The sequence below is a fragment of the Cricetulus griseus genome (assembly GCF_003668045.3).
Source record: "Cricetulus griseus strain 17A/GY chromosome 1 unlocalized genomic scaffold, alternate assembly CriGri-PICRH-1.0 chr1_0, whole genome shotgun sequence".
NCBI lineage: Eukaryota > Metazoa > Chordata > Mammalia > Rodentia > Cricetidae > Cricetulus > Cricetulus griseus.
In genome coordinates this window covers 66,999,645-67,024,896 of record NW_023276806.1, presented here as the reverse complement: position 1 = coordinate 67,024,896, position 25,252 = coordinate 66,999,645, and the positions used below count along the sequence as shown (strand labels likewise).

At 43.0% G+C, this 25,252-nt stretch overlaps 1 protein-coding gene across 1 annotated transcript; it reads left to right on the top strand.

Moving 5' to 3' along the window:
• On the top strand, positions 1-24,757 carry LOC100760293 (Fc receptor-like protein 5). Its single transcript, XM_035451332.1, has 11 exons — positions 1-13; positions 10,250-10,498; positions 11,682-11,930; positions 12,205-12,489; positions 13,902-14,183; positions 15,534-15,812; positions 21,937-22,044; positions 22,681-22,708; positions 24,051-24,133; positions 24,332-24,394; positions 24,711-24,757. Exons 1-11 carry the CDS (start codon positions 1-3, stop codon positions 24,755-24,757), a joined length of 1,686 nt encoding a protein of 561 aa, XP_035307223.1.
• The last annotated feature ends 495 nt before the right edge of the window (positions 24,758-25,252 follow it).

The window sequence follows — 25,252 nt, the reverse complement described above, 5'->3', positions numbered from 1 at the left end:
ATGAATTTTGCAGGTAAGTCCATGGAACTAGAAAAGATCATTCTGAGTGAGATAATCCAGACCGAAAAAGACAGATATCAAATGTTCTCTCTTAATGGAGGTTCCTAACTCTGAATCTTCAGAGGTGAGTACATAGCCTGTAGTAATTACAGAAGCTAGGAAAATAAAACTGGTCCATTGCCAGGATGGGGGTTCAGGAACAATAGAAAGGGTAATAACGGGTTATTGGTAATCAGATCAGGGAAATGGGGAGGGCATCTTAGGGAAGGGGAGGGGGTAAATACAGGAGGAGTGAGGTAGGTAAAATAACTATATGGATGTCTGAAAAGGCCACAGGAATCATACTATTAACTATTTGCTTTAAAACCCTATAATGAATGTAATTCAGTGTATAAATATACATATATAGTTTTAATAAGCTTATCTCATCTGGACTGATGTTGCTCCCTCCAAGAGCCAAAGACCATCTAACAAAACCCCTATTACCAGACATGAGAAGCCCTTTTAAGTTGTTGTCCAGGACTGTCAAAAGGTTCCCAAAATGTACAGCCTATCATTATTGCCTTGGTTGCCCCCTCAGAAGTAATAATTATGTCCCTATTGCTGAAGAAACCATGTTCTTCAGACACAGGGCTCACAGGGCTTAGAGGCCCTTGATCTGGAACTGACCTAAATGTCCCCTCTTTGACGATTAGCTTTCATGATACCAGAGGGTACCATGCAAACTTCCAAAGGAGGGAGGCGACCAACAATCCTACTCAGCTATGACCAGCATGGAGCAATAGACCTATGGGTGCAGTATTGGCACACGTACCTTGGCAGTAACCAACAGCTCTCTCATTAGACTTGAGACCCAACAGTAGAGATACCACTTCTAGAACCGAAAACCTAGCTAACTACTAGTGCTAGTGAAAGCATGGTTATCAAAGGAAAAGCTACAACCACTAATTTACTAAACCAGCATAATCCCTAACAATAATCTTTAAATATTTATCCTTTATACTCACATATAATTGTAGTCTTTACTTCACATCAAGGAAACTTCTCTTTGTAATAAAATGGAGATCACTACAGAAAACCATAGCCAATCAAAATACATCATTGTAGAGTTCAGACCCAGTGAATACCTCTCCAAAACACTCCCATACCTAAGGCTCAGAGAACATGGCAGAAAGATTGCAAGAGTCAGAGGGTCTGGGACCTTGCTGTGAGATTGTGTCTCCTAGTAACATCAGAAGTTACACCCAGAAAGTCTCACTAACATTACCACTTAAGCGTGATCCAAACAAGGATGACACCAATAGACATGCCAAATTGAATGGGGAAAAGCCCAGGAGACCTCAACCCTACACACACACACACACACACACACACACACACACACACACACACACACACACACACACAAAACTGTAAGCAACTGTGGGAAGAGAGTAGGTCCTTCCCAGGGAAGAGCACACCAATTGGTTGTCCAGTGCTAAATGGCAGCCCTGAAAACATACATACAAGTAACATTATATGGGCTCAACAGGTAAATATATATGTGCATGCCATAACAATTAATGAAAAAAGAGGCCATAAACTTGAAGGAGAGTGGGGAGGCATATATGGGAGGTGGGGTTGGAGGAAGAAAGGGAAAGGAGAAACATTCTGACTAAATTATAATCTCAAAAGTAAACATCAACAAAAAGGACATTTCAAACCTTCAGGGAAGACAACTGTTTTAGTGTCTTCACATTTCACAAAATGACTCCAAATTTTAAAACAAAAGAAGAGGTATAAACAAAGCGAAAACAGAAAAATTCACAATTATGGTGAGAAACTTTAACATAATTTTCTCAGTAATTGACTGAAAGGAAAAAAAAAGAAAAAAAAAAAAACCCTGAGTACAGGATATTGAAACAATACCATATACAATCGAGGATAATATGATTGATAAGTTCTGCACCAATACTTAACCCATGTTCTTCTAAAGAAAATACAGAATATTTAGAAAGCCTGACTGTGTCAGAGTCCATAAAGCACACTTTGATGAATAAATTCGTACACTGAAATTGTAAAATGTGTTCTCAGACCACAGTGAAACTGAACTAGAGATCAAAAGTTCCTAAGAGTTATAAAATGAGCCGGGCAGTGGTGGCGCACGCCTTTAATCCCAGCACTTGGGAGGCAGAGGCAGGTAGATCTCTGTGAGTCGGAGGCCAGCCTGATCTACAAAGTGAGTTCCAGGACAGTCAGGGCTGTTACACAGAGAAACACTGACACAAAAATAAATAAATAAATAAATAAATAAATAAATAAATAAATAAATAAAATGAAACGAAACAATGTGCTTCAAATTATCTCATTGACCAGAAAGGGAATCTGAATGAAATTTAAAGCATTTTGAAGAAAATGACCATAAAAATATAACATCTCAAAAGTGATGTAATACAATTTAAAGGCACATTTAGACAAAAAAAAAAAAAAAAAAAAGTACAGCATAAGCACATTAGAAAAGAGCATGGATTTTTTTTTTAAAAAAAAGGAGCTAAATGTCTCTATATGAAGTTCTTTAAAAGGAAGAAATTAAAAAATAACAAAGATCAGAAATTAATGAAACAGGAAATGAATTCACAGCAGAGAAAAACCACAAAGTCAGAGGCTCTTTGAGAAAGCTAATGCAATTGATGAGTCCCTACAGAGACTGATTGGGGCAAAAGGAGATTTTTAGCAAACACAAATATCAACTAGGAATGAAAAGGGAAGTCCTGCTGTGTCCTGTGAAATGCTAGACACTGAGGACACTGTAAAATCTGCTGTGACTTGGAAACACGTTTGAGCAAATTCCTGGAAAGACACGATTTACCAAACCTACCCAAAACCAAGTAAGATATCTGAATAAGCCAATATTAGTTTTAAGATTCAAATCTGTAATAAATCATTTTCCCTACCTCTACACCAAGGAAATAAAAGGCTAATTAACTTAAACAGTAAAATTGTCCAAATATTTAACAGAGAAATAACAATAATTTTACAAAAACTCTTAAAGACAATACAAAAAATTAAATTTATTTTATGAGACCACTCTAATCTTGATACCAGAATTAATAAGTCTAGGTTCATCTTTTTTGTGGAAAGAAATGTCAAAACCAAATTTACAAGCCGAGTTCAGTGGCCATATCACAGACAGGCTAAATGCAGAGTTGGCCTGACATTTGTAATTACCATTGTTATTTGCCATCTTGACAAGAAAAGAGAAGTGTCGTGTAGTCATAACATAAGTGCAAAACTAATGTTAACAAAAATTCAATATCCATCATTTAGGAAAAATTCTTAGTGAACTGAACAGTGGAAGACAACGTACTTAATCTAATGGGGAAATGTTGATCAAAATGCCTCTGTATGGATATGAACTGCCTCTCCCTGTCCCAGGTATTCAGACATTTGTCCCTGGCTGGTAGCATGATTTAGAAAGGGTGTGGAAACCTTTGATATGGGTGATGTAGCTGAGGGAGGTAAATCGCTTGTGCGGCAGATCTTTTAGAACTGGAACCCAGACCCCAGGCTGAAGCTCTCTGCTACCCAAAGGCACCGTGGCTGTCCGTGTACTGAGCCAGACAGAGGCCATCCATCTGCCACGCTTTCCCCTCATGACGTGCATCCACTTAAACTTTCCGCCGGGTTACTGACCTACAAGTCTCTGGTGCTCCGGGTGAGAAAGTTGACTAATGACATCTGTGGGCTGTTCGGAAGCCTCTGATAGGAGGGACATCCACCCTTGTGAGACTGCATCAGAACTGACCTGCAGGCAGACTCTTCCATCCCAACCTTTTCTGCACTCTAAAACCCTCTGCCACTTAGCACACAGTCTCTCCTCCCACAGAGACTGTGGCCCTTCAGTTCTGACTAAAGAAGTCAGTTCTGCTTCTGGAGATGTCTGTCTCTTTTATTTCCAAGTCGCCTCCATCAATCCCAATCTAACAGTTATTAATACCCTCAATGTCCTTTACTAAGGAAAACTGCAAGTGAATTCGGCACAAAAGGAAACTTTCTCAAGTTAATGAAGAGCACCTGCCATCAACACGTTCAGAAAACATCGTATTTAGTGGTAGGGGTAGTGAAACTGACAGGACACCTGGTAGCACTGCTTCAGCACCATGCTGAAGGTTGTCCTCGGGGTGACAGTCAGAGGGAAAGGGGGTTTCACTATTTAAAACATAACAAATAAAATTGTCAGTATTCACAGGCAATAGGATTGTACAAGCAACAAATCTAAAAGAACCCAAGTTATAGAATGAATCAAACGTCAGCAAGTTCAGTTGCATGAAGAGTCCAAATCATGGCTTCTTAAGCTTGGTTTTTAGGTATTTAAGCCACACATATATGTCAAACATTTACTGGCAATAAACCATAAAGAAATGTATTTTTAAAGCAATTCTTTTATATACTATTGTTTTATCATTTACTAACACTAAATGTAAACAAACATGTTCATTTATGATACAGATGAAAATTAGATATAATGATATTATAGATATCTAGAGACAAGCTGAGAGTATCCTAATGACCTTGGAGTATACAGAGTTTATGAAGGGGTTGTAAAAATACCTAGTCATAAATGGAAAGACAGAAGAATTGTTCTACACCAGATCTCAAACGGTAATTCATAAAAAGGCAATACCAGTAACCGAGAAGGGAAGCCAGAGTAAAGAAAGACATTTCACACATATGTCAAAAAAATTAATGTCCAGAATTTGAAAGAACTACAAAACAGTATGAGAAAGACTAAGAGATTTGAACAAATACTTCACATTTAAAACGTGATCTAAAATACCATCTAAATATGAAAAAGCCTTTTAGGTATAGTGGTTCACACATTTAATCCCAGAACCTGGGAAACCAGGACAGAGCTCTATGAGTTCAAGACCAGCCTGGTCTACAGAGTGAGTTCCAGGCCAGCCAGAGATATATAGCAAAACCCTGTCTCAAAAAAATAATAAATAAATAAACCATACAATATGAAAAAGTTAGGATCTCATATTCATCAGAATTGCTAAAATGTACAAGATGAGCACAATTCCTCCTGAGGGTGGGAGAGCAATGAGGCTCTCATATGCAGCCTGATGGAGTTCTAACTCTGTCATATCAGAAAGTTATTTCAAAATATTACTTTATGTAAAGGTGTGCTACATTTGTTTCTGCTGCATTTGTTTAATGATGTAAAGATGTGTTGCTTTGCCTGCTTAAGGTTGGTCTAATAAAAAGCTGAATGACCATTAGCTAGGCAGAGAAGGGATAGGTGGGGCTGGTAGGCGGAGAGAATAAGTAGGAGGAGGAATCTCGACTCAAGGAGGGAAGAGAGAACAAGGGAGAAAGAGAGGGAGAATCCCAGGGCCAGCCAGCCAGGAAGCCACCAGCCAACCAGACATGGAGGAAACAGTGAAAGCAGGATGCACAGAACGAGAGAAAGGCAACATGTAGATGAAGAAAACAGGTTAAAATAAGTTATAAGAGCTAGTGGGACAAGCATAAACTAAGGCCAAGCATTCATAACTAATAAGTCTCCATGTCATGATTTGGAAGCTGGTTGGTGGCCCAAAAGAAAGCCTGCTATAGAAAGTAATTAATCAGCACAGTATGGCATAGTCTACAAGCCAGCAAGTCCACTAAGTGCATGTCCAGTAGAAACAGGTGCGTATATCCACAGTAGACATGCAGAATGGTCACTGCATGCTGTCTCAGCTTCCCTTGGAGAGTCTCCTCCTAAACTGAGATGGATCCATTTGCTTATCTCTATGTTTTTCTCAGGGCACAGTGAGATTGATGTGACATAAATGCCTGAAGCATTGATAAATATGAAATTAGATATCTTTCGGGGAAGACCAAGATCCAAGTCCAAAAAGAAACTATGAGGAAAGTCGTCTGTGAGAAAAAAAAAAACAACAACAACAAAAAAAAAAACTCTCACTTCTTGTATCAGGGAACTTTGTTGACCAACTGTCAGACTGGAAATTTGACTTTTAAAAAATTAAATTGAAGCTGGGCGTTGGTGGCGCACGCCTTTAATCCCAGCACTCGGGAGGCAGAGGCAGGTGGATCTCTGTGAGTTCAAGGCCAGCCTGGTCTCCAGAGCGAGTGCCAGGATAGGCTCCAAAGCTACACAGAGAAACCCTGTCTCGAAAAACCAAAAAAAAAAAAAAAAAAAAAAAAAAAAAATTAAATTGAAATTTAAAAGCAATCCATTCACATAATAATTTGAAGGGGAAAAAACAGCACAGAAAGACATAATGAAATGCCTACTCCCCCCTTAATTTCTCAAATACAACTGTTATTTCATGTACTCTAAGGAAAACATACCCTTAGAGTTTTCCATAAGCACATACATTCCATTTCTTACCTCTGCTCCATACAGGGCACACTACAAATACCAATCCACACCACTTTCTCTCTCCCACCAGATGCTCTTGCCCTTTGCACATGTGTAACTTCACTTCACCATTAAGACTATCTTACAGTATCATGTATGATGCTGCCCTGTTCAGACAGTGATGAGTGACAGACATCTTTCATAGAACTATCTTCTTGTAGTTTCTTTAAGGTAATTTCCCAACGGCTGAAATACGGGGTTGGGGGCATGTGATTCACTTTGGCTGTAGGGAACGGAACTAATTAATAGTTAAATTTAGATACTCCTACTTCCTTTTTTGATTCAAGATGCACTCTACTGTTTTAGAAGAGCAGTTTCCCAGATATCCTTACTGGAGCTGGTGTGAGCTGCATATTGACTACTGTGAGATCAAGAGCAGGAGCCAGCTGCTACCAGTGAGGAAATGCCTCCTTCAGTCTCGCCCTGGGTGGTCTTCATGTCGCTGTGGTTGGCTCTACCAGTTGTGAGTAAGTAGATGGCTCAGTATGGGGCCTGGAGTGGGTGGGCAGTATCCGTCTCTCTCCACCACAGGCCTGGTCATCTCTTGAATTTCACCGCCACAGGGTTTCCCCACATGAGACTGTATTCCCCAACTTTTGCACAGCTCAGGATTTCCCCTCCTTAGCCCAAGGAAAGTAGTTACAGGTGGAAAAATCCTTCCATCAGCAGGGGAGGAAACTGTAACAACAGCAATAATTAAAGTTCCACTTTTTTTCTTTAACAAATACTTTATAAAACACAGAAAATGAATCACGATTGGAGAGCTATATTTTAATTCCTTGTATGACAGGCCCTTCCTGGTCTTGTGAATGAGATGACAAGGGATTCACATAGAGGATGGCTCTTTCTGCACATGCGTGCCAGCCACAGACCGACTGGGCACAATGAGAACCCTGTGGAAGTCAGAGATGGACACATGGGAAAGCAGGAAGGGAAGGGCACCCACAGCAGGTGACTACGTCACTGCTCATGGATAAGCATGTTCTGTCAGTTCATATCTCTCTCTCTCTCTCTCTCTCTCTCTCTCTCTCTCTCTCTCTCTCTCTCCTTCTCTTTCTCTCTCTCTCTCTGCATAATGTCTAGCTGTGGGTCTCTGTATTTGTTCCCATATACTGCAGGAGGAAGTTTCTCTAATGATGGCTGAACAATGCAACTGATCTATGAGTATATGAGATTATCACCAGGAGTTACTTAATCACTATTATTTTTGTTTTTTAAGACCAGTAGTGTTTGGTTTTCAGTTTCTGGACTATCTAGTCTCTGGTTCTTGGTCACCCAGGCAGTGCAGTATTGGGTATGGGTTCCTTCTTGTGGAATGGGCCTTAAGTCAAATCAGTTACTGGTTGTTTACTTGCACAAGTTTTGTGCCACCATTGCCCTAGCATGTCTTTCAAGCAGGACACCATTGTAGATCAGAAGATTTGCAGCAGGGTTGGTTTACATTTCTCTCTTGGTAGTGTGCAGAGTACCTTCCTTTGCCAAAGACACTAGAATATAGTGGAAATTCCCAAACAACTCAGGCTGTTGACAAGACTATAGGTTGCTCTCCACGATCTGGCAGCAAGGCCCCATTGATGAAGACAACATCCACACAACTCACTGAACATGGAGAGGTCAAGAAAACTGGAGCTACCCACTTGGCCCTGCATTCCTTCCCACTGTATTTCTCCCACCACTCCTCACCTGCCAGAGCTGGCAGTCCACTTCTGAACGCCAGTGTCCTTTATTTTGTGCCCTCTTGTGCTCTTATGTCAGACGCAAGTATTAACCTTCACTGGGATGGTCATAATTTCCTGTAAGTATCATCCATAGTATTCCCACCTCTTCAGCACTCGTCTCTCTCTCTCTCTCTCTCTCTCTCTCTCTCTCTCTCTCTCTCTCTCTCCCTCCCTCTCTCTCTCTCTCTCTCTCCACATTAAGCTGTCTAGCCCATGTGTCTTGCTATCATTGCATCTGCCTCCAGTATTCTACATTTTGCCAGAAAGTAGCATTTTTAAATTTATCTTTAATGGGTAATATCTTCATACATATAGACATTTGACAAACAGTTGTCAACATTTTTATAAATGAATTTTTCATGAGAAGTAGTAAAAATGGATATGGAAACACATATTTTCAAATAAGAAGAAAAAGTCCATACTCTGAGCTTTCATCTCTTACTCTTGGTTTTTGTTGTTTGCTTGTTTTGTTTCCAGCTCCTGTCAGTGAACCATATGGTGAGTCCTCTCTTCTGCTTTGTGAGTCCTTGGGAAGAGTTTCTACCTAATGTCTCATATTTCCTGCTGAGGCCCAGAAGGACTCACAAGTGATGGCTGGCCCCTTGACTCCAACGGACTGCTCCAAGCCAGAGCTACTTGTTGCTGTCCTCTAGCACTGGTGCTCCCTGGGTGAGAGGGTCAATGGGGGGGGAGGGGGGGTGTCTCTTTCTGAGGCCCTGCCTTGAATTCTGTTGCCAATGGGCCCCTCTTAGCAATGAGAATCATCTTTACCTCTGCAGTAAATGTGAATGACTCAGGATGGATTCCTCTCCAATCAGTCAACTAGGAAAACTATGAAACACTACACAAGGGCAATGCATACTGTAACATTGTTTCCTATGGTCCTTTAAGAGTTAAATCCTCCAGGGAGTGCATGGGAAGTAAGAGTGTTCAACAGTTGGAGCCACTCAAGGGAAAGAGCAGAGTGTTTAGTCAGAACTATATATCTCAGAATTTATTGAGTGTGCTTTAAAATAGCAACAATAGCTAAAACACACCTGAGAAGCTGAGAACCCAGAAGTTACACAGTTGGAGTAGTCCCAGAATAGCTGGGCCTCACCAGGGTGAGAGACGCAGCAGTTATTCAATCTATATAGCAGGGTGCCTCAGCACTCCCAATGTGGCTGGTGCCCAAAGTCTGAAAGGTTCCCAGAGCCGCTGGTCCCTAGTCCACTATGAAAGCTTGGAATGTTGGTTGGTTCTACTGTCAGCAGCAGCAGCAGCAGCAGCAACAGAGCAGATCCTTTCAGAGGGAGGCAGCTGCAGGCCAGATCCTTTCAGAGGGAGGGCCAAGGGAGCCAGAGGCAGGAGATCTTCCTTCTGAAAGCCCTTTCTATCTGGGCTGCTACCTCAGAGTGCTGCCCACAATCCAAGTGGGGCTTCTTACATCAATCCAGACAGCTCTTCAAGTGACATTCCCTACTTAGGTGGTTCTAATTTGCAGCAAGTTAACATTAGGACACACACTTTCTCAGCCCTGACTCATTACCAATTTCCTGGATCAGTGGGGTTTTGGATATTTGAGGATCTAAAGTAATACCAAGGAGTCTCCCCACAACTGGCCACCCTGTCATGCCCTTATCTAGCTCCCCTGGGAGTGTCAGCAGATGACTATCTATTTCTTGTTCTGACAGCTAGTGAGGATGGGTTTTCCAGTCATTGAAACCATCCTCTGTGAAACAAGGCAGTTACATACATTGATCAAACTTTTCTAGTGTCAAAACCTGATGATAAAATTATTTATTCTTTTAGGGAAAACACAAAGTTGTGATTTTAATGATTCTGTAGTTCTTTGTGGGCTTATGAAGAGGTGATTTTATCTAGGACCCACTTCCATTGGTGTTACGGTAAATCTTGCTATTGTGCCTCCAGAAATTGTCTTGCCATCAGTGGGCAATCGCTCTTCCCTGTGGGTGGTGAGGTGCTCCTGGATGACTCACAGCCTTCAGCCATCAGTGAACTTGTGGGGACAGGGCTCTTGGGAATGGTCCAAAGCCAGGTCCTTCCTGTCTATCCCACAGGGCCCTTCTGGAACAGAAACTGTGAGCACTTCTGCTACAGACTCATTTTCTCTCATCCTCAGAAACTGCACCCCAATCTGTGATTTCTCTTGAACCTCCCTGGACCACTTTCTTTCAAGGAGAGACGGTGATTTTGACTTGCTATAGATATGACTTCAACTTACCCCAGAAAACAAAATGGTATTATGGTAATAGAGAAGCATCAGGGAGAATCCAAAAACACACCGTAACGGTCCGTGTGTCCGGAGTGTACCAATGCCAAGCCGACGACTTACTTCTAAGCATCCGTGTGCACTTAAACTTTCATACAGGTGAGATGGAAGAGAAATAAAACTTTAAACACAATTTCAGTCCAGTTTTCTCTATAGATGTAATTATTACTCACCACACTGAACAAACCATTCAATTTCATGTCGTGGTTACACATAAAACCAGATATAGAACAGAATTGGCTTAAATTCAAACCTAAAAATCAATAAAAATTTAAATTGTCTGTATAAAATCTATTCAGCTTAGTAAGCAGTAACTTCAATTAGTGCATACAGAAGGTCTAATTGTTATAACAGTTAATTTAGTTCTGGATGAGGCAAATACACCCACCCACTTCTATCCCTGTGGTCCTTAAAGTTTGTCCTGAATCAGAAAGACCATTGTGACTTAACTGACACTGTATTTACAGACTCAAAACCTGAGACTCTTGAGCCCCAAGAATATGTAGTGTTTATAAACTGCTCATGGAAAAGCAATTTATTTGAATGGTTCTTGAATCAATTTTCCTTACTAGGAATAGTAAGTACCATAAGGACGTTCATATTTATAAATATATGTAAACGTTAGATAGAAATAAATTGATTTTTATAGATACACAACGAGAGGGAGTGGGACAAAGGAGGGAGGCATTTTCTCTTTTGGTCTCAAAACATCCTGTTCTGAAGTTGAAGTAGTGTCAGCCTTGTGATGACTGCCTTTGATTTAGTGAGCAGGAAAACACACTAATTAGCAAGGAAAGGGGAAAAGGCTATGCTCCTTGGCCTAATGATTCCCTTGAGCATTTACCTGCTGAAGCATACAAATCTACACACCCCAAAATGAAGGCCCCTAAACGAACAGGAAACCTCATTAAATTATATTGCTCATATTGAGGGAAAACTATGGCTACTGGAAATCCTTCGTTTCAGTGGTGATGCAACTTGAGAACGCACTAGTCAAATGAAAGGCAAGCTGGAAAATAGATACAGCTCATTAAAATCCCCTAAGAGAGAAAAAAAAACATACACCAACATGGGAAAAGGAACTGAAAGGTTGATTCCCCATGGTGGCAGGGGCTTTTTAACGTGCCTTCTGCCTTCCAGCTTTTATCAAACTGCAGGTGTTTATTTTAAACTCAAAAAGAACTAAGGACACTTTCTCCAGTCCCCCTTCCTGTAAAGCCTACTCGGGATAGTAATGAGACGTGGGAGAAAGAGTAAGTGATGGGCTGAGTTTGTCTCACAGGTTCACTGGTGCTGCAAGCTCCACCCGCAATATTTGAAGGAGACTCTGTGGTTCTGAGGTGCCGCACAAAGAAAACTGTAGCACAAAACACCCTGATATTTTACAAGAATGATGTCGCTCTGAAAACACATGGTCAAGGTTCCGAGCTCCATATTCATCATGAAAATCTGAGGAACAACGATGAGTACTACTGCACTAAGAAGTCTGTGTTCCCCAGTTCTTCCAATAAGGTCAAAATCCAAGTCCAAGGTACGGCTTTAATTATTCTGAACAGATTAGTCAGAGGCAAGCTCTCTATGGTTGTAGAGGTAGAATAGGGAGAAGGGGGGACTGGAAGTTCACTGAGAGAAAACACAAACAGTGTTTTGAGTGGAAGGATGCTGGTAACCAAAAGCGGCACCTCTCTCTCGCTGGCGTTTGGTGAGCGAGCGGCGTCACTCCACACGCTTGCAGGTGCTAAGGATGAATGGGGTTTTTCTGCAGAGAACTTAACGGCTCTGTGGATGACTATGATCCTTTCTAGAGTTGTTCCCACGTCCTCTGCTGACAGCCAGACCCTCTCAACCCATAGATGGAAGCCCGGTGACCCTGACCTGTCATATTCAGCTCCCTGCACAGAGGTCACATGACCAGATCCAGTTCTGTTTCTTCAGAAACTTCCAGGCTCTGGGGTCAGGCTGCAGCAACTCCTCGGAGTTCCACATTCCTGCCATATGGACTGAAGATTTTCCGTGGTACCTGTGCCAGGCAAAAACAATGAATGCCCAAGTAATCAAACAAAGCCTGCCACTGAAAATTCCTGTGCACAGTGAGTATCATTCTGAGATTTCCCGGGTATGGACTGGAAGTTATGCAGAAGCACACACCAGATTGAGTCACTAGTCTCTATAGAAAGTATTTTCTCATGCCTGTGGAAGGTGTACAAGAGAAAATACTCAGCTCCTGTGGATATCCCTGATGAGCTTAGAACCAAGAAAAAAGGGGGGGTGTTTTTTTCTCTCGATGCCTTTAGATAAAGCCATTTATCTCTCCCTGACATGTTTTCCTTCCAGTGTTATAGTCCTAAACTGTGAGTTATCCTCATCCTAGGATGAACATTCTGCTCGGCCAAATAGATGGGTTTCTAGAACAGTAGGTACCTTATGCAGCTGCTTAAGGATAAGAAAGACAAAGGATGAAGTCTTGGGGAATAAACATTTCCATCTTGATGGCCTTAGAGATTGAGCTGCACACACTATCACTTTTTCCTCAGACTCAAAAAAAAAAAAAAAAAAACTCGCTTTCTTAAACAGATCTTCAGCCAGTGGCCTTGCCTGACTGAATTTGGTCCATCACACAGGAAATCTAGTTGAGCATAGTAGGGGACAGACACACAATCTAAAATACCCAGATTCTGAGTGAAGAGGGAAGGGAAATGATAGCATTACCCATGAATTTGCTCCCATTCCTAAGAAAGCAATGTTTCTCCCACACTTACTAAACTATCCGTCTGCTCTTTGGTTGTAGGAAAAGGTTGTTCCTGTGGCTTCCGGTTCAGAGAAATCAGAGAGGGCATTATCCAACAGCCATATCACAATGGTCCCTAGCACAGTCGCTCCTCCTTCAGCATAATCGCTGAACCACACTTGCTTCCCACCCTCTATCAACTGCCATATTGTGTTCTCCAAGATTGGAGAATAGTTCAAAAGGCACTGTGTAAGCTATGTACCTAAAACTGTTCCCAGCACAGATGACCCTCCCTTGTCAATCTATCTTGGACTTACTCCCTGTCCACCTGACAGATATACTAGAGAAGTTAAGTAGTGCTGACTCAAGGCCAGCCTATGACTTACGCGAATGCTTCATTTCCAATCAACGGTGCTGTCGCTGCGCTCGGGGCAATCATGTTTGATGCCAAGTCCCCCTTTCCCCTTCGCATCTCCACCACTTCTCCTAAGTGTGGAGAACTAGGTGACATCTCTGGAATTGCCCTATCAGGATGGGCAGACATGAGGTCAGGTTGGGCAGAATAACCTATATTCCTGGTCCATATTCTTGATAAGGCCATTTTTTCAGCAGGCAAGAAACACAGTCTCCACCCTGGGGCCACTTCCCAGAGAGAAGCCTAACTCTACTCTTAGGACTCTTCTCACATGATACAACAGGTTTTGTCTTCCCCACCCCTCATCTGTGAGAATCCCATCACCAAGCATCCCACACATGTCATTCTTGTTTATTTAGGGGTTTTTGCAGACTTCCAAACACACATTGTCCCAGGCTCAAAGTTGGTGCCAGAAGGACAGCTGCTGTTATTCAACTGCTCAGTAAAAGGGGTCCCAGGGCCCATCAAATTTTCCTGGTACAAAAGGGACACAATGAATAAAGAAACAAAGATCCCTAAGTCCTTGGGAGCAGAATTCAAGATCTCCACGGTGAACAGCAGTGACTCAGGGGATTATTTCTGTGAAGCCAACAACAGTCGCCGGAGCTTTGTCAGCCAGGCAGTCCCCATCACCATAAAAGGTGCGTGCTGCCAGGCATCATCAGATGAATGCATTCCCCAAACTACACACAGAGAGCCTTAGTGGGCACTTAAGACAGTAGGGTGGAAGTAGATATTGTCAGTTACCGATAATCCAATGCTCTGAATAACCTGCCAGGCATTAGTCAGACACTAACAGGGAAGACTTCAAAATATACAGGAGGGGCTGAGGGCAGTGGGAACTCTCAGAGAGTCAGGCTGAAGAAAATGCTCAGTGAGTAGGAATACACCCTTTGTAAATTACAAATTACTTCTCAGTTGAAATGAAATGGCTCTTTATAAGGGAAGAACAGATGGGATGCTAGAACCAGATGCCTCCTGAAAAATCTTACTATAAACATAAGTATCTTCAGGGACCCACCCTGACCACACTGCTGCATCTTCAAGCCCCAGTGGCAATGTTCTTTTTCCTACCCTCAGGCTCCTATAGTGAGATACTGTGGAGAATGTGGTAGAGCTTCACCAGGAGGCCAAGAGAACACCTCCCTCCAGCCCATTGGTTTTACCATGAGACTGAAATCCTAAGGCCCCCAGACCTCAACACCTCTCTCTGTTCACTGAACATTTGAAATATGACTCCTGTGCCCAGGCAATGGAGCAAGGAGAAGTTACTGTCCATCAAAAGTAAGCAGCAGCCTCCAGGGTCAGGTCACATCCAGGGTCATGTCACCTCCAGGGCAGGACACATCCAGAATCAGGTCACATCCAGAATCAGGTCACATCCAGAATCAGGTCACATCCAGAATCAGGTCACATCCAGGGCAGGTTGCACACTCCTAACAGGCTAGAGCTCCCATCCACCTAGAATCCTTATCTCTCCCTGCTCAACTTCTCACCTGTAAATAGAGGATCATTCTGGGTACCTGGGAGAAGGTAGGACCTAAGGAGAACACCCTGGAAGAGCATGTGAATTCAGAAGGGAAAAGCTCCTGGCAAAAACACTGACACTCCCCTGAGTAGAGAAATGGAGAACCACCATAGAGTCTTAAAATGCAGAAAAGCAAGCGGGTCACACAAAGAGCAAAGGGTTGATCAGGGCAAGGGTGTCAGTCCTGAGACAGCAAAATACAGATGTCCCCCCCCCCGAAGGTATCGTTTCTGCAAAATGAAGGCTGGTTATCAAACATGAGGGTCAGGAGGGACAAGGCCAGAGGATGGGAGAGGAACAGATGAAAGACCAGCATGGAAGTCAGGAGACTGCTGATAACAAGTCTTAGAGGTTGAGTTGTCCCAAGGTCTGGTAGACTGGAGACTAGGTATTTGCATTAGCCATGGATTGAGATCTACAGAACCAAACAGAAGTAACTGGCAACTCACTTTCTGTCCTTCAGTCCCAGTATCTCAACCTGTCCTCACCCTAAGCACTGGCAAGACGCGGGCCCTTGAGGGAGACTTGATGACACTTCACTGTAAATCCCTGAGGGGTTCTCCACATATCCAGTATGAGTTCTATTATGAAGATGTCTTCCTGGATATCAACTCTATGATCTCTGGAGGAGGAGCATCCTTCAATTTCTCTATGACCACAGAGCGTTCTGGAAACTATTACTGCACCGCTGACAATGGCCTGGGAGCCCAGCGCAGTGAGGCTGTAAGGATCTCTGTCATTGGTAAGACCTGGGTTCCCGCTGATACTCAATGCTACACAGATTTACCTCTCACCAGACCCTTTGGAAGTCTACCCACACACCTCTGTTTCCTTAACCACCCCAGCCCTGCTGTAGGCTCCTTTCTCTGCCAACTCACTGTCCGTGGGTCTCATCTAGCCCAGGCTAGACCTGACTCCTGCCTCGCTCCATAGCTTTCGACAAATGTTTATGGTCATCTCATGCTGTCTGCTTGTGCCCTGTAATGTTTAGTACCCAAGCTAAATTCTCTTCATCAACAGAGGCACCCACTTCTCTACAGAACAGAGGAATGAGCAATTACTATTCAAGACCTTAGTTTTTCCGAAGAGTTCCAAGCACTTACAGCTCTCTACATAGGCTGGGAGAGGACTAGGTTTGAAAGAAAAGAAGAGAATGGCTTTCTGGGGAAAATGTTTTGCAAAATTTTCTAGGGTTTTCATCATCCTCTTACTAGAAGTCCATTTAAGCAAATGGACTTGCATTATGTAGTTTTCTAGACCTTTATTGAAGGGTGGCAGAAACAGATATGTCGGGTCCAAAAGAAACCCTGAACAAATGGCTAACTGTGGTGCCTATTAGCGTACCAAAGTGCATGCTGGCCTCTAGGCGCTCTCAATAAGGGCTTCTTGCTGAGTCTCATGCTGGCATCCTGGCTTCTCTCAGCTCTCCTCACCCTGCCCCCTACCCCTACCTTAAACTCCAGCCTAGGATTTCCCTTCCTGGGCAGCTTCTCATTCCTATATAACCCTGCCATTTGGACCATGCACCCTCTTGGTTCTCTTTGCCCTTCTGGCTCTTGGCCTCTCTTGGTCTGCTTGCCCCTCTCTCTAGCCCCTCCTTCTTGATCCTATTCTTTTGCTCCCTGCCCCCCTTGCCCTCCTTGAATGGCCCAGCTTACTCTGATGGCCATATTCAGTCCACTGCTTTCTCTCCCTGTTCTGAACTCTTCCAGATGCCTCTGGCTGTACTATCCCTCATATCGACAAAAAAAGAAAGAAAGAGAGAGAGAGAGAGAGAGAGAGAGAGAGAGAGAGAGAGAGACAGATGAAAAGAAATAAAGGAAGGAAGGAAGAGAGAGAGAAAGAAGGAAGGAAGGAAGGAAGGAAGGAAGGAAGGAAGGAAGGAAGGAAGGAAGGAAACTTCTCTTTAACCATGCCTTGTAGTTAGTAGTCATGTCCTCATTTTATTTAATATACAGGTCATTGAAGAGTCACTGAAGGAACAAATTTGCTTCTATTTGTACTTAGATCTTTGTTTAGGAGAAATCAAAAATCTAGTTGTTGTTGTTTTTCAAAGCAATAGAACATATTGTTGAAAATACTGAGTCTGATGTGGCAGACTGTTTCATATCACAAGGAAAAGGGGCCAGGAGTCCTAGCCCTAGCTAGGTGAGAATTTGTTGCAAGGCTTCCTTGAGAGTAAGAAAAAATAAGAAAGACAACATAGCCAACTCAGGCAAGAATTAGAAGATTTCTCACAAAATAGAATATAGTTCTCAAAATAGAACTATTTGGGGGAGGGGTTTTTGACACCCAGTAAGCTAGAAGTTTCCATTACTCTATTAAGTCCTCCAAATAGCTTCTTCCTGTATTTCCCTGTCTCTGCTGCCCTTGGTGTTGAGTGCTATGAACTCAGCTTCCCCACCTCATAACTTCTGTTTCATAAGGCTTCTGCTAGCCCCAGAATTTACTGCCCTGGGACTCAACTGCACTGAGTTTTTTGTGGATTAGTTAGCATCTCATCACTGTGATAAAGCCAACCAAAAGCAGCCTGGGGAGGAAAAGTTAGTGCTGCTTAACCGACTTGTTCTCCACTGCTTGCTCAGCCTGCTTTCTTAAGTAGCCAGTACCACTTACCCCAGGCATGGTACCCCCCTCTGTGGACTAGGCTCTGCCACACCAATTATCACAGTCAGAACAATACTTCATTTGGGGCTTTCACAATGCTAAAGGCAAAAGCAGATTATAAGCCAGTGTGTACTCTGCGATCCCATGTATGCGTTTCTGTGTTTATTTATGCGTTGGTGTGAGTGTACTCATACAGAGGAAAGATGCAAAACATCTAGTTGTGGTGGTGCAGAGCTCTGATCTCAGCACTTGGGAGGACAACAAGCTAATATTCAAGGCCAGCCTGGGCTGTATAACTAGACTCTACCTCAGGTGGGAAAAAAACAAAGGAGGGAGGAAAGAAAGAAAAAGAACAGAGGAAGATGTGAAATATTCAACAGATGTGAGCTCTAGAAAATGAAAATACGTGACAAAAATTCTCATTGTTAATTTACTTTTTAATATATTGGTTTTTTTTTAATTTAAAAATAAAAGACACTAATGTGAACTAACTCATCCTCTCCCTTAGTTCCAGTGTCCCGCCCTGTACTCACACTCAAGGTCCCTGGGGCCCAGGCTGTGGTGGGTGATGTGGTTGAGCTTCACTGTGAGGCTCTGGGAGGCTCTCCTCCAATCCTGTACCACTTTTATCACCAAAATGTCACCCTGGGGAGCAGCTTAGCCCCTTCTGGAGGAAGAGGGTCCTTCAACTTCTCTGTGACTGCAGAACATTCTGGAAACTTCTTCTGTGAGGCTGACAATGGCCGGGGGCCCCAACGCAGTGATATTTTGGCACTGAGTGTTATAGGTAAGTTAGCTCTTCAAACTAGCAGTACAAGGGGCTATCATCCCTCTACCATGACTAGGAGGCAAGGTTGGGGTATTTCGCACAGGAGCAGCTACTGTGTGACGTTATAGCAAGCCTTCTCCCTACACAGTCTCTCTCTATAGGGAGCTTTGGGTTTTACATGTTGCAAAATTTGCAACCTTTCCACTGTTAGCTGTACCCTGCCTGATAGCATCACTCTTTATGCACTGTGACCAAAAATATCCTCTAACGCAAGATCAAGGCTTCTCAGAACATGGACTGTATTCCAGGCAAAAGGGAAGTCATGAAGTGCAGTGTGTTCCGTTACCTGTACTATTTCTTTAGACGAGCCTGCAGCCATCATCTGTAGCTGGCCTGGCTATCTGTGATGGTCCTACACTTGTGTCCCTGAAGACCCCGCACCCCCCCTCCAGGACCTGCATGTCAGGTCCTGTCATTTCTGTCAGGTCCACTTCTTTGCCTAGCAATCTTCTCATTTCTCAGACCCCCAGCTTTCAGCTGTGTCTCTATTCTCAGGTTCCTCAAACATGTTTGTATTTATGTGTGGGTCCTTCAAAACATACACATCTTTATACATACAGTCTCACTTCCCAAGATTAGAATAAATTATAGATGAATTCTGAGGACTCTAAGAAGGCCACTAAAACTAGGGTTGCCTGCATAAACATGAGTTGGGGTCATTTATTTAAACAAGGGTAACTTACCAGGTGCTACACTACCAAGGAATAAAGGGTAAAGTATTTTTATAACAGGATTATATTGATCATTTAGCTAAAAGAGAGCTCTATTTTTAAGTTTAAAATAAATTCTATGCATTTTGTCTGTCTTTTATACTTCTTTACCCAGTCTATCAGTTTTCTCCAGTCTTTATTGTATTACAGAAACATTACCATAGAAATCCTGCATGAACTATATACATGTGTATATCTATATATCTATATATATATATGTAGTTACATAATATAGTATCATATTGTATATATAGTTTATATTATTGAAAACTCATTTTTCTACACATACATACCAAAAAGCCATAAAAATGTGAATCAGAAATCATAATACATGAGTGAAAGACTAATAAAAGAAATGCTCAAAGCAATTTAAGACAAAAAAAAAGTCTACAAAAATACCATTGAGATCTTTTGTGTTGGTCATCTGCTGCTGGGCATGGGGTATGTCCTTGAGTGTGGTTGCCCAATTGCTGTGAGGAGAAACCATGGCCAAGGTAGCTCTTAGAAAAGAAAACATTTAATTGGAACTTGCTTACAGTTTCAGAGGTTCAGTCCTTTATCATCATGGTGGGGAACACAGTGGCTAGCCATCAGGGTGTTGTACCTGAAAGCAGTAGCTGGGAGCTACATCCTGATCTGTAAGCAAAGGAGTTGGCATGGACTTTTGAAACCTCAAAGGCTAACAGTGACATACTTCTCCAAGTCCAGTGGCACACAACCTCCTAATTCTTCTAATCCTTTCAGATAGTGCCAGTCCCTGCTGACTAAGCATTCAAATATATGAGCCTATGGGGACCATTCTTACTCAAATTACCACAGTGGTTAATATACCTAGTGAGACTGCATTGAAGAAAACTCATTTTCTCTTTGTAAGCAGATGTCAGTTGGAGACAGCTTCTTGCTCAGGAATGGAAGCCTGTGTCCACTTCCCCCTTCTCAGTGTGGGACCCTATCTGGCTTGAACCTGTATAGTCCCTGTGCACGCTGCCACAGTCTCTTTAAGTTCCTATATTTATCATTCCTGTTGTACCTGAAAGACACTGTTTGCTTAGTGTGACCCATCTTCTCTGGCTTTTACGATCTTTGTACCTTCTCTTCCCCATAGCTCTCTGAGCCCTGAATAGTACGATGAAGATATCCACTTAGGAATGAGTGTTCCAAAATCCCTCATTCTCTGAACATTGGACAGTTGTAGGTCTCTGTGTTTGTTCATCTACTGCAAGAAGAAGTTTCTCTGATGGTAGATGGGGGAGGCACTACTCTATGGGTATAGCAGAATGTCTCTAGGAGTCCTTTGATTGCCATGTTACTTTAGCAGAACATGGTATTTGCCTTTCCCCAAGGTTCATGGCATGTCTAGTCCCAAGTTCTTGGCCACCAGAGCAGTGTGAGGTATGGGCTCCATTTTATGGAGTGGGCCTTCAATCCAATCAGATAGTGGTTGGTGACTCCCCCAGTCTGTGCCACAGCTGCCCCAGCATACATGAAGGCAGGTCACCAATGTAGATCTCAGCTTTTGTGGCTGGTTTGGTGGTCACCTTTTTTCTCCTGGGATTGTGGGCTCCAAGTTTATAGCTGTTTTTAAGTTTATAGTTATTGTCAAACTACCATTCAAAAAAGTGTTCTCAGTTTGCATCACCACAACTTCATCTGTATTATTGATCTATTTAAGCATGAAAGGAGTAATAGTTTAAGGATGGATTTAATTGTGCATTTAATTAATAATGAAGATGTGTCTTTTATGTATTTGCTGGCAGGTATTTTCAGTAATTTGTATAAAACGTTCACTTTTCTGTTGAATATTTTTGTTCATGAAAAGCTATTTGTAGGTCTTTGATTAGCTTTTAATTAGCTTTCAAGTGTATCAAATGTTTTTATTTAAATTTCATTTGCTTATGATATAACTTGTCCCTTGTAAGGATAACAAATGTGTTAGAAGCAGAAGCTTTTGCTGAAGTTTTATTTCCAGTGCTCGGGTCTGCCCTCACACTCAGGGCCCCCAGGGTCCAGGCTGTGGTGGGTAATGTGGCAGAGCTTCACTCTGAGGTTCTGAGAGAGAGGCTTTCCCCAATCCTGTATCCTGTTCCAGTTTTACCATGAACAATGTCACCCTGGGGAACATCCCTGTTCCCTGGGGGAGGGAGTGGTCTGTCAACATCTCTTGGACTGCAGAACATTCTGGAAACTTCTTTGAGGCTGACAATGGCCTAAGGGCCCAGCACAGTAAGAAAGAGACACCCCTTTTTTTTTTTAATCACTGGTAAATTTCTTATGCCCAAACCAGATGAGACCAGAATATATGCTTCAACACACAGAACTCATGACGGCTGACTAGTAAAGTGCTTCTCCAAGACAAGTACCGCGAGCTGATGGCTCTCTAGGCCATTATACTCTGAAGTGGTCCTAAATTGGTGCGGGAGAGCGAGGCTTAAGAGAGCATTTGGGAGCTTACAGCTCAGCAGCCAGCTGCCCTCTTCTCCCCAGCCACAGTCTATTTTAACCCTCGGCCTTTCTTTGAGCAGAGATCGGCACCGAGACAAGCTTCCTCACAAACAAATGAGCCATCTCCCATGCCATATCAGTCACAACTAAGCCTCAGGACTTCTGATCGCAAAGTTTCCTCTCCTCCCCCACACCAAAACACCAGTTTCGAGACTCAGAGTCATTCAAAACTACACACTTCTTCCTGGCCTTATCCTTTGGTATCCTCCGCCCCGCAGACATGATCAAGAACAGAAGTGTTCCTGTGGTCGCTGGAATCACTGGGGGACTGTTCGTTGTGGCGGCTGCTGGAGTACTGTTTTATTGCTGGTTCTCTAGAAAAGCCGGTGGGTAGCTCCTAAGCATACCCTTCCCATCTCTGTCCCTGCATGCTCACACTGACTATGTGGTTAGCTCTAGGTTCTCATGAGCTCCTCCTCCTCCATCACATGATCCCTCCCCTTTCCCCCCTGGTCCTTCAGAACTCCTGTTTACCAAAATACAGTTGCTTCAACAACCTCGTTGAGAGCAACATGCCTCCGTGAGATGCTGTTTGTCTAACCTCAGAAAGGGCAGAAGCTCTCCTCTGGGTGGTCCTAAGATTCCCCAGGGAATGAGAGGAAGAGAAAGACTCCAAGAGATGGAAGTAAAAACAGAACCCAAATCGGATGTGGTCATTGCCTGATTTTTTAAAATTTTAATCGATGATCAAGTCTATATTCCTGCTGAGTCTACTAAACTATCTGTAGTCACTAAAGACCACTGTCATTTAAAATCCAGGTTAAAGGAGTATGGATTGAAGAGGTTCCTTTTACTTGAGGACAACAGCAATAAATCAGTTGTTCTTACTCCTCTCCCACTCCATCAGCATAGCAAAGATTCAGATCTCCTGGAAGTCACTGTGTGAACCCCATCTGAGCTGCCGCCTAGTCCTTTTCCTGAAGAGGTCCCCTCTTCCTGAAACACAATGTCTTCCTTTACAGGGGGTAGGCCTACCTCTGATGACTCCAGGTAAGAACTCGGCCTTATTTCTGGAAGTAATGAAACACCCATAGGACAGAAAAAAGTAAATTGAATCTTATTATCAACAAGAGCACAATTTCTACACGTGTTCCTGAGGTGGGTTGTACCCAACTGATGCTGCCCCTCCCTTGGGATGTCTCCAGCCAATTCCCAGAACCTCCCCTTAGCTGCAGAAAGCTAAGCCTCCTTCTCACATCAAGTGGCAAATGTTTTTCGTTTATTAACTCACTTCCTTCTACCACTGTTAGCTTGGCTGTCTGAATGACCTCTTTGGCAGTTAACAGGGAAACTGAGGTTCCCTTTGAGGGTTCTTATTCTCATTAATAAAAGAATTCAGAAACAGACTCAAAGGAAGATCAATAACAATTTTATTAGACTTTAAGAGAAAACCATGGACAATTTAGTTGAAAGTCCTGGGAGGACCAACAAGGAGAGATGGAGACGAAGTCAAGCCTTTTATGTTGAGCAGCATGGAGTAGCAATAGTTTCTTAAGAAAAGAAAGATCATGCCCAAGAATGGAAGTAGGCTAGTGAGCTAAGAAAAGAGCCCCAAAGACAGCTGACCATGTGGTATATGGTCTTTATAGATCCTCCTCCCTCCCATATGTAAGTCTTGGGCTTTGTTTCACATACATTCTCTTTGTTAGACACTGCCAAGGTGAGGAAGGGCTTCTGGTCTTCCTTGGCAAACTTGGCTTCTTTCACGTTAATCATGAAAGTGCTCTTTTAGCTCCTTTTCTCCTAACACACGGACACTGAATCCATCCCTCTTGAGATGATATAGCTTACTTAGCCTAGAAATCTCTGAGCATGGCTAGCCTAATCAAAATCCATTGCAATGACAGCCAAGAAGATGGAGCCACATACCTCACCTACCTAGAAAAGTCATTCTGTCAACAAGTAGTGTCTGTGAAGAAGTGGCCACCATCTTGCATTCTCGAGGCTCACTTTAATAGTCACCCAAAGGGAGCTCACAAACTGTCATTGGGTCTCACATGGTGTCCGTGTCCAAACCACCAGAGTTCCTTGGAGCCTATCTGATCTTTGTATCACAGAGAAGGGTCTCGGGCCTGTTTTAAGACTTGGCTCTTCCTCTTTCTGGTTTAGTGGTGTGGACAAGTCACTTAGCCTTATAGAATGCCCATTGCTTACATATATAAAATGGGAACAAAGCAGAACCAAGTATTTCTAAGCTTTAGTGTGGTGCCTCTTACATGCCATGGGGCCATAAACCTAGAAAAGGGAATAATATTGACTGAAAATTCCTAAAAAGGGATGAGCATCTACTCTCTCACTTCCTGGAAAACATCAGTGTTTCTTTATCTTACAGGAACCCTTCATATTCAGAACCCCAGGAGCCCACCTATTACAACATACCAGCCTGTATAGAACTGCAACCAGTATACAACAATGGTGAGGACAGGGGCCCTCTAGTCTCTGATTTGGCAGAGATCACAGGGTGCATATCAGAGCAGGGTCAGGAAGATGGTAAACTCTGGAGGGCTAAAATCCTTCCAGAGAACAAACTGGCCAAGAGAGTGGGAAGTAACTGAGAAAAGAGATACATAAGCAAGACCCTTATCCTCTGAAACTTTACCTTCTTCCTGATAGACCCTAAAGAAGAAGTGATTTACACACAAGTGTGGAGCACCCAACGGAGATGCAAACAAGCAGGTAAAATCTAGGGAAGTCTGGATTCTTTACTCTTGCTCAGTCTCCACCTCCTCAGCAGGTCTGGGCCAGCCAGGCAGAGCCCCTCCTCACCAGGATGCTAAGATTTCTTAACTTGTACCTACACTGTCTGGAGCTACCATACAGTGCTGCCTTATCCATTGCCCATGGGTGAGCTCAGGGTCACTGAATTACAAAATCATCATGTAGTCTCCTCTGAGCTTCTGTATCAGCACCTACAAGGTGGAATAGGATCGTCATCCCAGCTAAAACAGAGTACTGTAGATTGTGCAGCTGAAATAACAAATATTTGTTACAGTTCAGAAGTTTGAAAGCCCAAGACCAAGGTGCCAGATGGCTGAATGAAAAATACACGCCTGCTCCAAGGTATGGTTGAGGAGAGGGTTTATTGCAGATAGGAGAGAGAGAACAGCCAGAGGCATCTGGAAGAGTCCAGACTGAACTGGGCATGGGAAGGGTTGGCCATCAGGGGAGGACAGGTGGACCAAGAGAGATCCAGGAGCAGAGCCAGCCAGGAGCCAAGAGGGCACAGAGCTGAAATGGCTGAGTTACACAGGAGAAAAGAGAAGCTGGGGAAGGGAAGAAAAACCCAGGGACTGGAGAGGGTAAAGGTGGGTTATGCCAGCCAGGAACAGGTACTTGTGAGTAGGGACAAGGGAGACTGGTGCTAGAGTCTGCTTTGATATGTTAAATAGGCACCTCAGTTAGACATTTGTCCCAGGTTTCTTTGAGACCTAACAATGGCCAGGTTTTCTCTCTTCCTTCCTTCCTTCCTTCCTTCCTTCCTTCCTTCCTTCCTTTCTTTCTTTTTTATTCTCTTTTATTCAATAATTTAAATAT